This window comes from Cherax quadricarinatus, chromosome 31, assembly GCF_038502225.1.
Source record: "Cherax quadricarinatus isolate ZL_2023a chromosome 31, ASM3850222v1, whole genome shotgun sequence".
Lineage (NCBI taxonomy): Eukaryota > Metazoa > Arthropoda > Malacostraca > Decapoda > Parastacidae > Cherax > Cherax quadricarinatus.
The window spans coordinates 33,039,025-33,052,798 of NC_091322.1; the positions used below are offsets into that span (position 1 = coordinate 33,039,025).

Consider the following 13,774-nt stretch of genomic DNA (forward strand, 5'->3'; position numbering starts at 1 on the left):
ACCTCTCTGAAGGCAACTTGTCACAGCCGGCTGAACCTTCTTAAAACCCTTGCTCATCTTTCGTGGGGAGCTGATCGTCGAACCCTCCTTCACCTACATTCCACCCTTATTTTATCGAAACTTGATTATGGTGACCAGATCTATTCAGCGGCATCTCCTGCTACTCTCTCTAACCTTAACCCCATTCATCACCAAGGATTACGTTTATGCCTTGGTGCTTTTCGCTCTTCCCCTGTCGAAAGCCTCTATGCAGAAGCGAACGTTCCATCCTTATCCGATCGCCGTGATGCCCATTGGCTGCGCTACTATGTACGCTCTCATGATCTCCGCAATCCTTCCATTTATAGAATGGTCACTGATATTAGTAGACATTCTTTATTTGTTCGCCGCCCCTGCTTACTCCGTCCCTTCTCTCTTCGCCTTCATTCGCTCTTGTCTTCTCTTCAACTACCACCTTTCTATGTACATGTAGCATCTCACTTTTCCCTACCCCCCTGGGAAGTTCCAGCTGTTCGAGTCTGTTCTTTCTCCCTCCCTTGCTCGAAAGCCCAACTGTCTACGGTCGCTTCCCGCTCTCTTTTTCTTGACCACTTTCACTCTCATTCTCATGCCATTGCTGTGTACACAGATGGCTCTAAGTCTTCTGACGGCGTAGGATTCGCAGCAGTGTTTCCGGACAGCGTCGTACAAGGGCATTTACTATCTTCAGCTAGTATTTTTACTGCTGAATTATATGCCATCCTTACAGCACTTATCCGTATTGCATCTATGCCTGTGTCATCATTTGTGGTTGTCTCAGACTCCCTTAGTGCTTTACAGGCTATACAAAAATTTGATACACCTCACCCCTTAGTTCTCCGTATCCAACTTTGGCTACGCCGCATCTTTACTAAGCATAAAGATATTGTTTTTTGTTGGGTCCCTGGTCATGTTGACGTACAGGGCAATGAACAGGCAGACACTGCTGCGCGGTCAGCAGTACATGACCTACCAGTTTCTTATAGAGGTATTCCATGTACGGACTATTTTGCTGTAATATCTTCCCACCTTCACACCCGTTGGCAACAACGTTGATCTACTATGCTCGGCAACAAACTTCAGTCTATTAAACCGAGTATAGGTTACTGGCCGTCTTCTTATCACCAGTGTCGAGGTTGGGAGACTACTCTCTCCCGTCTTCGCATTGGCCATACTCGTCTTACTCATGGATATCTCATGGAGAGGCGTCTTGCTCCTCTCTGTGAGAATTGCCAAGCTCCATTATCAGTCAGCCACATTCTGTTGGACTGCCCACTTTATCAACGAGCACGCAGAATTTACCTCTGTCGTCGTCTTCGCCCCGCTGCTCTCTCTTTACCTTCCCTTCTCGCTGATGGACCCACCTTTCATCCGGACTCTCTCATTGACTTTTTGACAACGACTGACTTACTTCACAAATTCTGATACTTTCAGCCCTTTCTACTTGTATCTCTTGCTACCCTCTACCCCCGTACTATCCCCTGCCCCGCTGTTTTCTGTAACCTGCTGATCATCCCCCCTCCCTTCTGCCATCCAATTCCCTTGCTTCCTTCCCTACCCTGCAGCGCTGTATAGCCCTTGTGGCTTAGCGCTTCTTTTTGATTATAATAATAATAATAATCTATTCAACAGAAGCCTGCTGAGCAGACCATACATTTCAAAAATTGATGCCCAACTGTTATACATCTTATTCATCTATGTATAGTACTGTACTGTATGAAAATACATTACATCTTTGGTAGTAATTTTTTTTAAATTATGACACTACAGTATGTAAAACAAGTTTTCTTTTTACACCATGGAAAATTAAATGCTAATTTAATCATGAAATTGAACTTTAATTGTAAGAGCAATATTTAAAATCAATTTTGGTACTGCCTGCATGCATTTAAATGTATTAGGGAGCAGTTTAAAACACTTAAAATTGAAAAGTCTTTATAATTTTAATAATGTAGATTGACAGCAATTATTGATCAATTATTAATAAGAATTAAATTAGTAGAGAAATGTTCAGTAGCCAGAAAATATCCTTCAACAAAGAACTTCCATATGACAGCTTTGATTACACCATAACATTTATGGGATTTTTAGTTTGGGAAATTAATAGTTATTTTGCACTAAAAACATACAAGTTCTCTTAAAAATTTTGTTTCTTTGCTAACACTAAATTAGTTTAAGGTAAGTATCCACAACTGAAACTATATACAGTATTCAGAATACTTTTCTTAAAACCTCTGCATGCATATAACTAGGCAGAATCAACTTAAAATTTTTACCATTATTAACTCCCTCATGACCCCTATGAGTTTAGCACTCTTATGAATGTAATACTGTAATATTAATCACTCAAGGGTCTCAATCCAAAGAACTGGACCTGCCCTCCCCTTCCTTGGACTGAATATGAAAGCTTCCCTTTCCTCTTGGCATTGCATGACTCCTATAGGTTTAGCAATCCCATCAATATAATAAGGAGTAGCATTATTAAAATACACTTTGTAGAGTACTGTATTAGCAAGATTTTGTCTCTTGGAGTAATCCCACCAGATCAGAGAGTGCTGTTTTAGTTTTATGCAGCACTACCACTTGACCTGCCAGGCCATCTTGTACAGACTCAATAATATACTCCTCCTCCTGCACTGTAGTTGCTGGCGGATATTCTACAAGCTGGTCGTTGCTCTCTCGTAATTGTTCTAAGGAAGATGCAACTAGTTTTCGACTCTTGCCTTGTCTCCACAATGGGATCAATTTAATTTCATCTTGCAGATGTTCTGGCAACATTGGGGTATTTACTCTGCTGTTGCTGACACTCCAGCTATCCACTTCTGAGCTTCTGATTACTGAACCTTCTTTGGATTTCTCTCCAAGCTTGCAAATATCAGAGTCATCATCAGTTGCTGGTTGTTCCAGAGGTCTTAAAGATGGACATCCAATATTTGGAGATCCAGATACAACTGGTATTACAGGTGTTACACTGCCATCTCTAGTCTTGGGTAAATGAGCAATGCACACTCTGCTTCTTGGACGGAGATGCCAAAGATTATCAACATGAGAATCTAACTTAGATGCTCCTCCCATATACATATTTAAAGACTGACACTGGACTAAACAACCACATATGACACCCCAGTGTGCTTTGTGTCCGCTCCGTAGCCCTGGCATATAATTACGTTCTGCATCATAGCTGAATTTTAGTTAAGTAAATATAAGATAAAGAACTGAAATAACTTCTCAAACTACATAAGATTATTGTTATTATTTGGTGACAGTACTGTACTAAAGAAATGAGTAATATGCTGTGTAGCTTTAAGGAGTTTCAAACAAAATGAAACATGAAGTAGGTTGGCATGAAGTCAAAAATACTGACCTGGAAGCATGGCAGTTGCAGCACAAAAGGGAGGCTGGCTCCCCTTCCCCCAATAAAAATTAATACAGTACAGAATCCTTTATCTGAAAGTATTTTGAGTGTTCACATGCACCCCAAGTGGATCATTCAGTGAAAGACGTGGTGGAGGCTTGATCCTCCATCTGCTGAGCGCTGACAGACAAGCTTCATATTTGTACTAGCACCAGCTTGTTAGCAGCAATTAATCACTGATTACTGCATGTTTTGTGCTCTGTTGTGAAGATATTGTTGAAAATGTCGAAAAGGTCTATGGGTAATAGTGAAAAAAAAAAAGAGGAAGCATTTATGTTTAGTATTTATATTTAGTATTTATATATTTATATTGGTAGGTAGTAGGTTGGTAGACAGCAACCGCCCAGGGAGGTACTACCGTCCTGCCAAGTGAGTGTAAAACGAAAGCCTGTAATTGTTTTACATGATGGTAGGATTGCTGGTGTCTTTTGTCTGTCTCATAAATATGCAAGATTACAGGTAAGTCTTGCTACTTCTACTTACACTTAGGTCACACTACACATATGTGTACAAGCATATATATATATATACACACCCCTCTGGGTTTTCTTCTATTTTCTTTCTAATTCTTGTTCTTGTTTATTTCCTCTTATCTCCATGGGGAAGTGGAACAGAATTCTTCCTCTGTAAGCCATGCGTGTCGTAAGAGGCGACTAAAATGCCGGGAGCAAGGGGCTAGTAACCCCTTCTCCTGTATATATTGCTAAATTTAAAAGGAGAAACTTCAGTTTTTTCTTTTGGGCCACCCCACCTCAGTGGGATACGGCTGGTACGTTGAAAGAAGAAAGAAGATATTTATATTGGCAGTTTGGAGGGATATGTTGTGTATCTTTATATGTATATGCTTCTAAACTGTTGTATTCTGAGCACCTCTGCAAAAGCAGTGATAATGTGTGCATGTGGTGAAAGTGTTGAATGATGATGAAAGTATTTTCTTTTTGGGGATTTTCTTTCTTTTTTTTTGGGTCACCCTGCCTCGGTGGGAGACGACCGACTTATTGAAAAAAAAAAAAAAAATTTATATCACAGAAAGTTAAGTTGTTGGAACCAACTTGAGTGAGTTGTAAGTGTGAAGAGTCTGACTGAGGAGTTTGGTGCTGGAACAACCACTAACTAAAACCTAAGGAAATAGAAGGACAAACTGTTGAATTTCTGTGCTGAAGGTGATGAACAAAAGTTAATGAAAAACATTGCATAGAGGGGAAAATGAAGATCTTGATTGTGTATTGATGGAGTGGATTCGTCAGCGTCAAAGTGAGCATATGCCACTGAATGGAATGCTACTCGTGAAACGAACAATTGTGAATATTCTGGAGGTAACTGTGAATATTCAGAAAAGGCAAGGCATTAAATATTTAACCCTTTCAGGGTCCGTGCCGTAGATCTACGGCTTTACGTTGAGGGTCCAAACTGAAGATCTACGCCATAAGCTCAGCTCACTCTGATAAGCTGTGAGCGGTAAATTTGGGCCTAGATATGAGAGAATACATCTATGTGGTATGTGCACCACACAAAACAAATCCTGCAGAGCACAGTTCATACTGAGAGAAAAAAAACTGAGACCATAATTTTCGATTAAAACAGCGACTTTGCAGTGTTTTTTGTATGTTTTTTATAGTTGTATTTGCAATTTCTTGGTCTCGTTTAACAGAATAGAAGATACATTACAGAAATAGAGATGATTTTGATTGGTTTTAGTACTGAAAATGGCTTGAAACTGAGCTCAAAGTAGCGGAAATGTTAATTTTTTGCCGATGTTCAACAGTAAACAAATAACCTCACACATCTAATACACCAGCTGGTGGGTCTAATAAACATTCACAAATGTGGTGATATTATTTATACAATTATTACAATAATGCATAAATGTAAATCTTTATTTTTTTGGTTTGAATAAAAATTCATTATGTGAATAAAAAATCAAAATGGAATTCATTTGTAAAGCTTGAAAATTTAACTAATGAACAGAGGAAATGTTAGTTTAGTGCCAGGAATGCCTGCATTGTTTATTCTGAACCCTATTTTGAAACTGTAATACATATTTTGAACTTTGTATTAAATTGGCCAAATTACCAATTTCTGATCACTTTATTTTGTAGGTGAAACGGTTGACTTGGCAATTTCTTGTGCTCAATCAATAGAATAGAAGTAATACTAGTGAAATAGCTAAGAATTTGGTCGACTGGAATAGTGTAATTGGCCTAAAATGGGAGTCAAAGTCGGCAAAATCGCTGATGCGTAAATATCGCTGATGCATCAAAATTCGCAAGAGCATAATTTCGTCAATTTTCCATAAAATTTCGTACTTTTTGTTTTATTACCTTCAGAAAAAGATTCTCTACCATTTCATAAGAAAAAATAACAAAATTATTTTTTGAAAATTCTTGGACACGGGTGCACACTTTAACCCTTTCAGGGTCAAGAGGCCCTCTCCTAAACTTGTTCTCGGTTGAAAATTTTTCGGGAAAAAAAAATTATTTTTTCTTATGAAAAGATAGAGAATCTTTTCCCGATCATAAAGACACCAAAAGTATGAAATTTGCTGGAAAACTTATGGAATTATGCTCTCGCGAAGTTAGCGGTCTCGACGATGTTTATGCATCGGTGATTTCGCCCACTTTGAGCCCTATTTTCGGCTAATTCTGGTGTACTAGTTGACAAAAATCGTAACTATTTCGCTAGAACTCAATTTTTTCTATCGAATGAGTACAAGAAACCACCCATTTACTGATTTCAACTATCCAATAAAGTGGTCAGAAATTAGCAATTTTGCCAATTTCACACAAATTTTAAAAGATGCCAATTTCCAAATAGGGTCCAGAATAAACAAGAAAGACATTCCTGGCACTAAAATAACATTTCCTCTGTTCATTAGTCACATCCCCAGGCCTCTCTTACATTTATTTTGCTTTCCACTTTGAATTTTTATTCTCACAAAAAATAGAAGATTTACTGTTATGCAGACTACTGGAATAGTGTAGAAATGGTATAAATAATATCAGCACACTTGTGAAAGAATATTAGACTCACCAGTTGACATGTATTGGAAAAATGGCATGATTTGTTTACTTTTGAACTTTGGCAAAAATCGAACATTTCTGCTACTTTGAGCTCAATTTCAAGGTACTTTTCATTGTGAAACCAATCAAAATCATCTCAGTTTCTGTAATATGTCTTCCATTCTATAAAATGAGACCAGAAAAACTAGAATACAACCATAAATACCATACGAAAATACAGTGCAAAGTCGCTGTTTTAAACCAAAAGCATGGTGCAAGTTTTTTTTCTCTCATGCACTGTGTGCTGCAGGATTTTTTTTATACTGCGCACATTGACCACATAGACCCATTCTATCGAATGTAGGCCTACAAGCTTTCTCTTGCTAGATTTGAAGGTGCTAGAATTTAGGCGTACTAGTACTACATCAATAACCCTGGTGTGTAGCCATACTAGTATGTAGGAAACCCTGAAAGGATTAAAATTTGGCCTCTGGACCCTGAAAGGGTTAAAGATTAGTGGTGACAAAAGTATCTGCTGACCATAAAGCAGAAGAGAAATTCATTGATGTGTTTACCAAGACCGTTGCTGATGAAAATCTAACAGCAGAACAAATCTACAATGCTGATGAGATATCGTTGTCCCTGAAAAACATTAATTACAGCTGATGAGAGAGTGCTCCTACAGGAGTTAAGATGCCAACAACAGTAACTGTGCAGGGATGTGCTAATGTAGCAGGCACGTATAAGTGTAAACTTGCTGTGGTAGGCAAAAGCTTGTGTCCTCACTGTTCAAAAGGTGTGAATACTTTACCAATCCATTATTATGCTAACAAAAGGGCATGGATTACCAGGGACATCTTTGCTGATTGGTTTCACAAACATTTTGAAGCAGTGGCTCGTGGCCGGTGCAGGAAAGCCAGACTGTATGCCAAGTGCAAGATTTTGTTTTTCCATAACAATTGTTCTGCTAATCCTCCAGCTGAACTTCTCATCAAAGATAATGTTTATGGCATGTACTTTTTCCCAAATTAGACTTCATTAATTCAGCCATATGACCAAGGATCACTTAGACAACGAAATATGGATCCCAGGTTACAACCTATACAGATGTGACAGAGTGAACAGGCAAAAGGGGGGGGTTGGCCTGTACATTGCAGAGTCACTTGTTTGCACAGAACTGCTAAATGCCTCAAATGATGTAGTGGAAGTTTTAGCAGTAAAGGTCGAGAACCAAAACCTAGTCATTGTGATAGTCTACAAGCCTCCGGATGCAACATCCCAGCAATTCCAGGAACAGCTGTTAAAAATTGACCACTGTCTGGAAAACCTTCCAGCTCCTGCACCCAACATCTTGCTCCTGGGGGATTTCAACTTAAGGCACCTAAAATGGAGGAATATAGCAAATAATATTGTTGCAGTAATAACACCAGGAGGCAGCTCTGATGAAAACTCACACTCACGCGAGCTTTTAAATCTCTGCACAAAATTCAATTTAAACCAGCAAATAATAGAGCCTACTAGACTGGAGAATACACTAGACCTCATCTTCACTAACAATGATGATCTGATAAGAAATATCACCATATCAAAAACAATATACTCAGATCACAACATAATTGAGGTTCAGTCATGTATGCGCGGAGCCCCAGACCGACATAATGAGATTAGTCACGAGGGAGCATTCACCAAATTCAACTTCAATAACAAAAACATAAAGTGGGACCAAGTAAACCAAGTCCTAACCGATATAAGCTGGGAAGATATACTAAGCAACACAGACCCCAACTTATGCCTAGAACAGATTAACTCGGTAGCACTCGATGTATGCACAAGGCTTATTCCTCTAAGAAAAAGGAGGAGTAGATGTAAAACAGAAAGAGACAGGCGCTCCCTTTACAGGCGACGGAAAAGAATAACAGAGCGGCTAAAAGAGGTCAATATATCTGAAATGCGTAGGGAGACACTGGTCAGAGAAATAGCAAGCATCGAACTTAAGCTAAAAGAATCCTTTAGGAGTCAGGAATCGCGGGAAGAACTAAAAGCCATAAATGAAATCGAAAGAAACCCAAAGTATTTCTTCTCCTATGCCAAATCAAAATCGAGAACAACGTCCAGTATTGGGCCCCTACTTAAACAAGATGGGTCCTACACAGATGACAACAAGGAAATGAGTGAGCTACTCAAGTCCCAATATGACTCAGTTTTTAGCAAGCCGCTAACCAGACTGAGAGTCGAAGATCAAAATGAATTTTTTATGAGAGAGCCACAAAATTTGATTAACACAAGCCTATCCGATGTTATCCTGACGCCAAATGACTTCGAACAGGCGATAAATGACATGCCCATGCACTCTGCCCCAGGGCCAGACTCATGGAACTCTGTGTTCATCAAGAACTGCAAGAAGCCCCTATCACGAGCCTTTTCCATCCTATGGAGAGGGAGCATGGACACGGGGGTCGTCCCACAGTTACTAAAAACAACAGACATAGCCCCACTCCACAAAGGGGGCAGTAAAGCAACAGCAAAGAACTACAGACCAATAGCACTAACATCCCATATCATAAAAATCTTTGAAAGGGTCCTAAGAAGCAAGATCACCACGCATCTAGAAACCCATCAGTTACACAACCCAGGGCAACATGGGTTTAGAACAGGTCGCTCCTGTCTGTCTCAACTATTGGACCACTACGACAAGGTCCTAAATGCACTAGAAGACAAAAAGAATGCAGATGTAATATATACAGACTTTGCAAAAGCCTTCGACAAGTGTGACCATGGCGTAATAGCGCACAAAATGCGTGCTAAAGGAATAACAGGAAAAGTCGGTCGATGGATCTATAATTTCCTCACTAACAGAACACAGAGAGTAGTCGTCAACAGAGTAAAGTCCGAGGCAGCTACGGTGAAAAGCTCTGTTCCACAAGGCACAGTACTCGCTCCCATCTTGTTCCTCATCCTTATATCCGACATAGACAAGGATGTCAGCCACAGCACCGTGTCTTCCTTTGCAGATGACACCCGAATCTGCATGACAGTGTCTTCCATTGCAGACACTGCAAAGCTCCAGGCAGACATCAACCAAATCTTTCAGTGGGCTGCAGAAAACAATATGAAGTTCAACGATGAGAAATTTCAATTACTCAGATATGGTAAACATGAGGAAATTAAATCTTCATCAGAGTACAAAACAAATTCTGGCCACAAAATAGAGCGAAACACCAACGTCAAAGACCTGGGAGTGATCATGTCGGAGGATCTCACCTTCAAGGACCATAACATTGTATCAATCGCATCTGCTAGAAAAATGACAGGATGGATAATGAGAACCTTCAAAACTAGGGAGGCCAAGCCCATGATGACACTCTTCAGGTCACTTGTTCTATCTAGGCTGGAATATTGCTGCACACTAACAGCACCTTTCAAGGCAGGTGAAATTGCCGACCTAGAAAATGTACAGAGAACTTTCACGGCGCGCATAACGGAGATAAAACACCTCAATTATTGGGAGCGCTTGAGGTTCCTAAACCTGTATTCCCTGGAACGCAGGAGGGAGAGATACATGATTATATACACCTGGAAAATCCTAGAGGGACTAGTACCGAACTTGCACACGAAAATCACCCACTACGAAAGCAAAAGACTTGGCAGACGATGCACCATCCCCCCAATGAAAAGCAGGGGTGTCACTAGCACGTTAAGAGACCATACAATAAGTGTCAGGGGCCCGAGACTGTTCAACTGCCTCCCAGCACACATAAGGGGGATTACCAACAGACCCCTGGCAGTCTTCAAGCTGGCACTGGACAAGCACCTAAAGTCAGTTCCGGATCAGCCGGGCTGTGGCTCGTATGTTGGTTTGCGTGCAGCCAGCAGCAACAGCCTGGTTGATCAGGCTCTGATCCACCAGGAGGCCTGGTCTCAGACCGGGCCGCGGGGGCGTTGACCCCCGGAACTCTCTCCAGGTAAACTCCAGGTAAGGCATCCTTAGATCAATGAAGACTAAATATGAAGAAATTTTTGAATGGCATGCTGGAAACAGTGAACAGAGGCATGGGTGTGGACAGCTTCAAGGAGGAGTTTGCTCCGAAAGATGCCGTATATGCAGCTGCCAAAGCATGGAATCACGTAACTGAAGACACCCTTGCACATGCCTGGTGCAACCTCTGGCCTGTGACTTTGTTGGGTGATGATGAAGGACAAAGTGATGAATTCGAAGGATTCCGCATGTCAAGTGAGAAAAATATTATATCAGACCTCCTTACATATGCAAAAAGTACCCTCAGAGTTTGTCAGTAATCTGGATATCAAAGTACACCTACCATCCGACTTACGACCTGCTCAACATACGACTATTTGACTTACGACTGTGTTTTGTATGCCAAATTTCTGGGAAATAAACAACTGTTTGTGTTGTACACAGTGTTTATCCTAAACCTTACAGTATAAAATACAGTACTAACAGCATAAAAAGTAAAGTAAAAAATGAAATACCAAAATAAAACAATAAAATAAAGTCATTACAAAAATGTGATGTTGATATTCAGTAGTAAGGTTCGACTTACGTCCATTTCAACTTACGAATGGTTGGTCGGAACCGAACTTGGTCGTAAGTCGGACGGTACCTGTGGTTCTTAACACTGATAATGACACTCCAGTTGTTCATTCAGTGACCAATGGTGAAATAGCTGAAATGGTTCTAAAACACGGTGATCCTGATAATAATAGTGATGAAGATAACATGAACACAGTGGAAAAGGTGCCAAGAGATAACAAGGTGAAAATGTGCGATGGGCTTATTGAAGGACTACAAGCAGCATGCATTCATAACAGAACAAGAAATCATGTCAGTGTATAAAATCAAAGAGACTGCTATGATAAAAACCACTGTTACTGAGGCAGATGACACAGGAAGAAACATTAATAAAGCCATCCAGCACAGTGCTTCCTCAACCCTAGAGCATCCACTTCCAGGTCCCTCAACTGCTTCTGATGTTCCTCCTCAAACTGATGTCATCAGTGATTTACCCTCTCCCTCAAGTTTCTCAGACATGGCATAGTTGTAGTGTCTGGGCCTGCCAAGTCTAAACATGGTACAGTACAGTACCATGTTTAGACTTACGACTGTTTTGTATGCCAAATTTCTGGGAAATAAACAACTGTTTGTGTTGTACACAGTGTTTATCCTAAACCTTACAGTTTAAAATACAGTACTAACAGCATAAAAAGTAAAGTAAAAAATGAAATACCAAAATAAAACAATAAAATAGTCATTACAAAAATGTGATGTTGATATTCAGTAGTAAGGTTCGACTTACCATGTTTAGACTTGGGTCCCATTCCCAAGCTGTCCCATTTTATAGATGCAAATACTGTATATAAATATGTTCCAAAATCCAAAACACTTTCAGTCCCAAGCACTTTGGATAAAGGATTCTGTACTGTATTACAGCTTCAATACATGCTCCTTGGCTCCCTCCTCCAACCAGATTGTCACCCTTAAGTGCCTCTTGTATAGAAAGTCTGGTCTGTCACTAATGCCTAGAAATGTTATTTTTAAAAGAAATAAGACACAACAGAACCTCAGTTTTCGTCATTAATTCATTCCAGAAAGTCTGACGAAAACCAAATTCAACGAAAACTGAAGCAATATTTCTCATAAGAAATAATGTAAATCCAATTAATCTGTTCCATACACCCAAAAGTATTAACAAAAAATACATTTTATAGAGAACAACTATAGTTTTACATACAGAAAACAATGAGAAATAAATATAAAGGACTAATGAAATGGATAAATGAACATTTAACATCACTTTTACCTTTACTGAAGACTCTTGCTGTTGTATAGAAGACGGCGAGGGGGGGAGAGGGAGATGAGGTTATCTCTACCACCATCATTACCATCCTCACTCACCACCACTACCACCCTCTACCACTGATTACCACCCATCACTACCACCCTCTACCACCATCACTACCACCCCTACCACCATCTCTACCACCCTCTACCGACAAGAAACAAAGCCAGACTGACTCAGAACACATAGGATGCTTTGTGTGGGTGCAGGCGGGCACGTTCGGTACGGTGGACCACCATCAATTCGACGAAAACTGAGGTGATGAATGAAAACTGGGACATAATTTTGACAAAAAAAGTCGTCAAAAACTGAATTCAACGAAAACCAGGGCAAACGTGAACCAAGGTTCCACTGTACTGTACAACTAATAAATTTTTATTACTTACCTCTCATATTATTTATATGCATCCTTATAGTCAAACAATGTGTTGTGCACATCATAAAATGTAAGTTTTAAATGTTGCTTCAAAATTAATATACAGTATCCTATTTATTTTTTCCATGTACCTAATAGTGATTTCTTAGTTCACTCAGCATGCTGCTCCACTTATTATAAAACATATATTTCCCCTCAAGAAAAATTCCCCTCCCCTTCCTTGGATCAAACCTGAATGCTTCCTAGTCCAGGCACCGTATGCCCCCATCCCTTACAGATTTAACACTCCCTCATGAGTATAATAATAAGACATGGTCTGCATACATGTTATCATAAGGCATATAGGTATGGGAAACTACATATTTTATTTTCAATTTAAATTCCTTTTTCTCCATGAATCAGGATGTTTTCTTTAGTTCACTACTATAATTTTGGGATGAGTACATTTCAGTGTGGTTCATGGCCCAGGGGTTTCTACCTACTTCTGCCTGGTAATATTAACCCCTTGACTGTCGCAACCCCAAATCCTGAGGTGTCTCCTGGTGTTGCAAAATTTCCAAAAAAAAAAAAAAAAAAAAAAAAAAAAAAAAAAAAAAAAAAAAAAAAAAAAAAAAAAAAAAAAAAAATTATTTTATGAAATGATAGAGAATCTTTTCCCGATTGTAATGACACCAAAAGAACGAAATTTGATGGAAAACTGATGGAATTATGCTCTCGCAAAGTTAGCGACCTCGGCGATATTTACAAATCAGCGATTTCGCCCACTTTGAGCCCTATTTTCGGCTAATTCCATTGTTCCAGTCAACCAAACTCATAGCTATTTCTTTAGAACTCCATTTTTTCTATCGATTGAGTGCAAGAAACTGCCCATTTACCAATTTCAACTACCCAATAATGTGGTCAGAAAGTTGCAATTTGGCCAATTTCACAAAAATTAAAAAATATGACAATTTCAAAATAGGGTCCAGAATGAACAATGCAGACATTCCTGGCTCTAAAATAACATTTTCTTTGCTCATCAGTCACATCTCCAGGCCCCTCTGATATTACTCTTGCTTTCTATTTTGAATTTTTATTCAAACAAAAAATAGAAGATTTACTGTTATGA

General features: G+C 39.5%; 1 protein-coding gene across 1 annotated transcript in view; it reads right to left on the reverse strand.

The window, feature by feature from the left end:
- Nucleotides 1–1,835: 1,835 nt before the first annotated feature.
- The window catches only part of LOC128698912 (mucin-2), a 151,318-nt gene continuing 139,379 nt past the window's right edge, over nt 1,836–13,774 (reverse strand). The window contains exon 4 of the mRNA XM_070090323.1: nt 1,836–3,199. Coding sequence (XP_069946424.1) covers nt 2,527–3,199 — 673 coding nt within the window. The 3' untranslated portion in view covers nt 1,836–2,526. The remainder of the gene's footprint in view (nt 3,200–13,774) is intronic.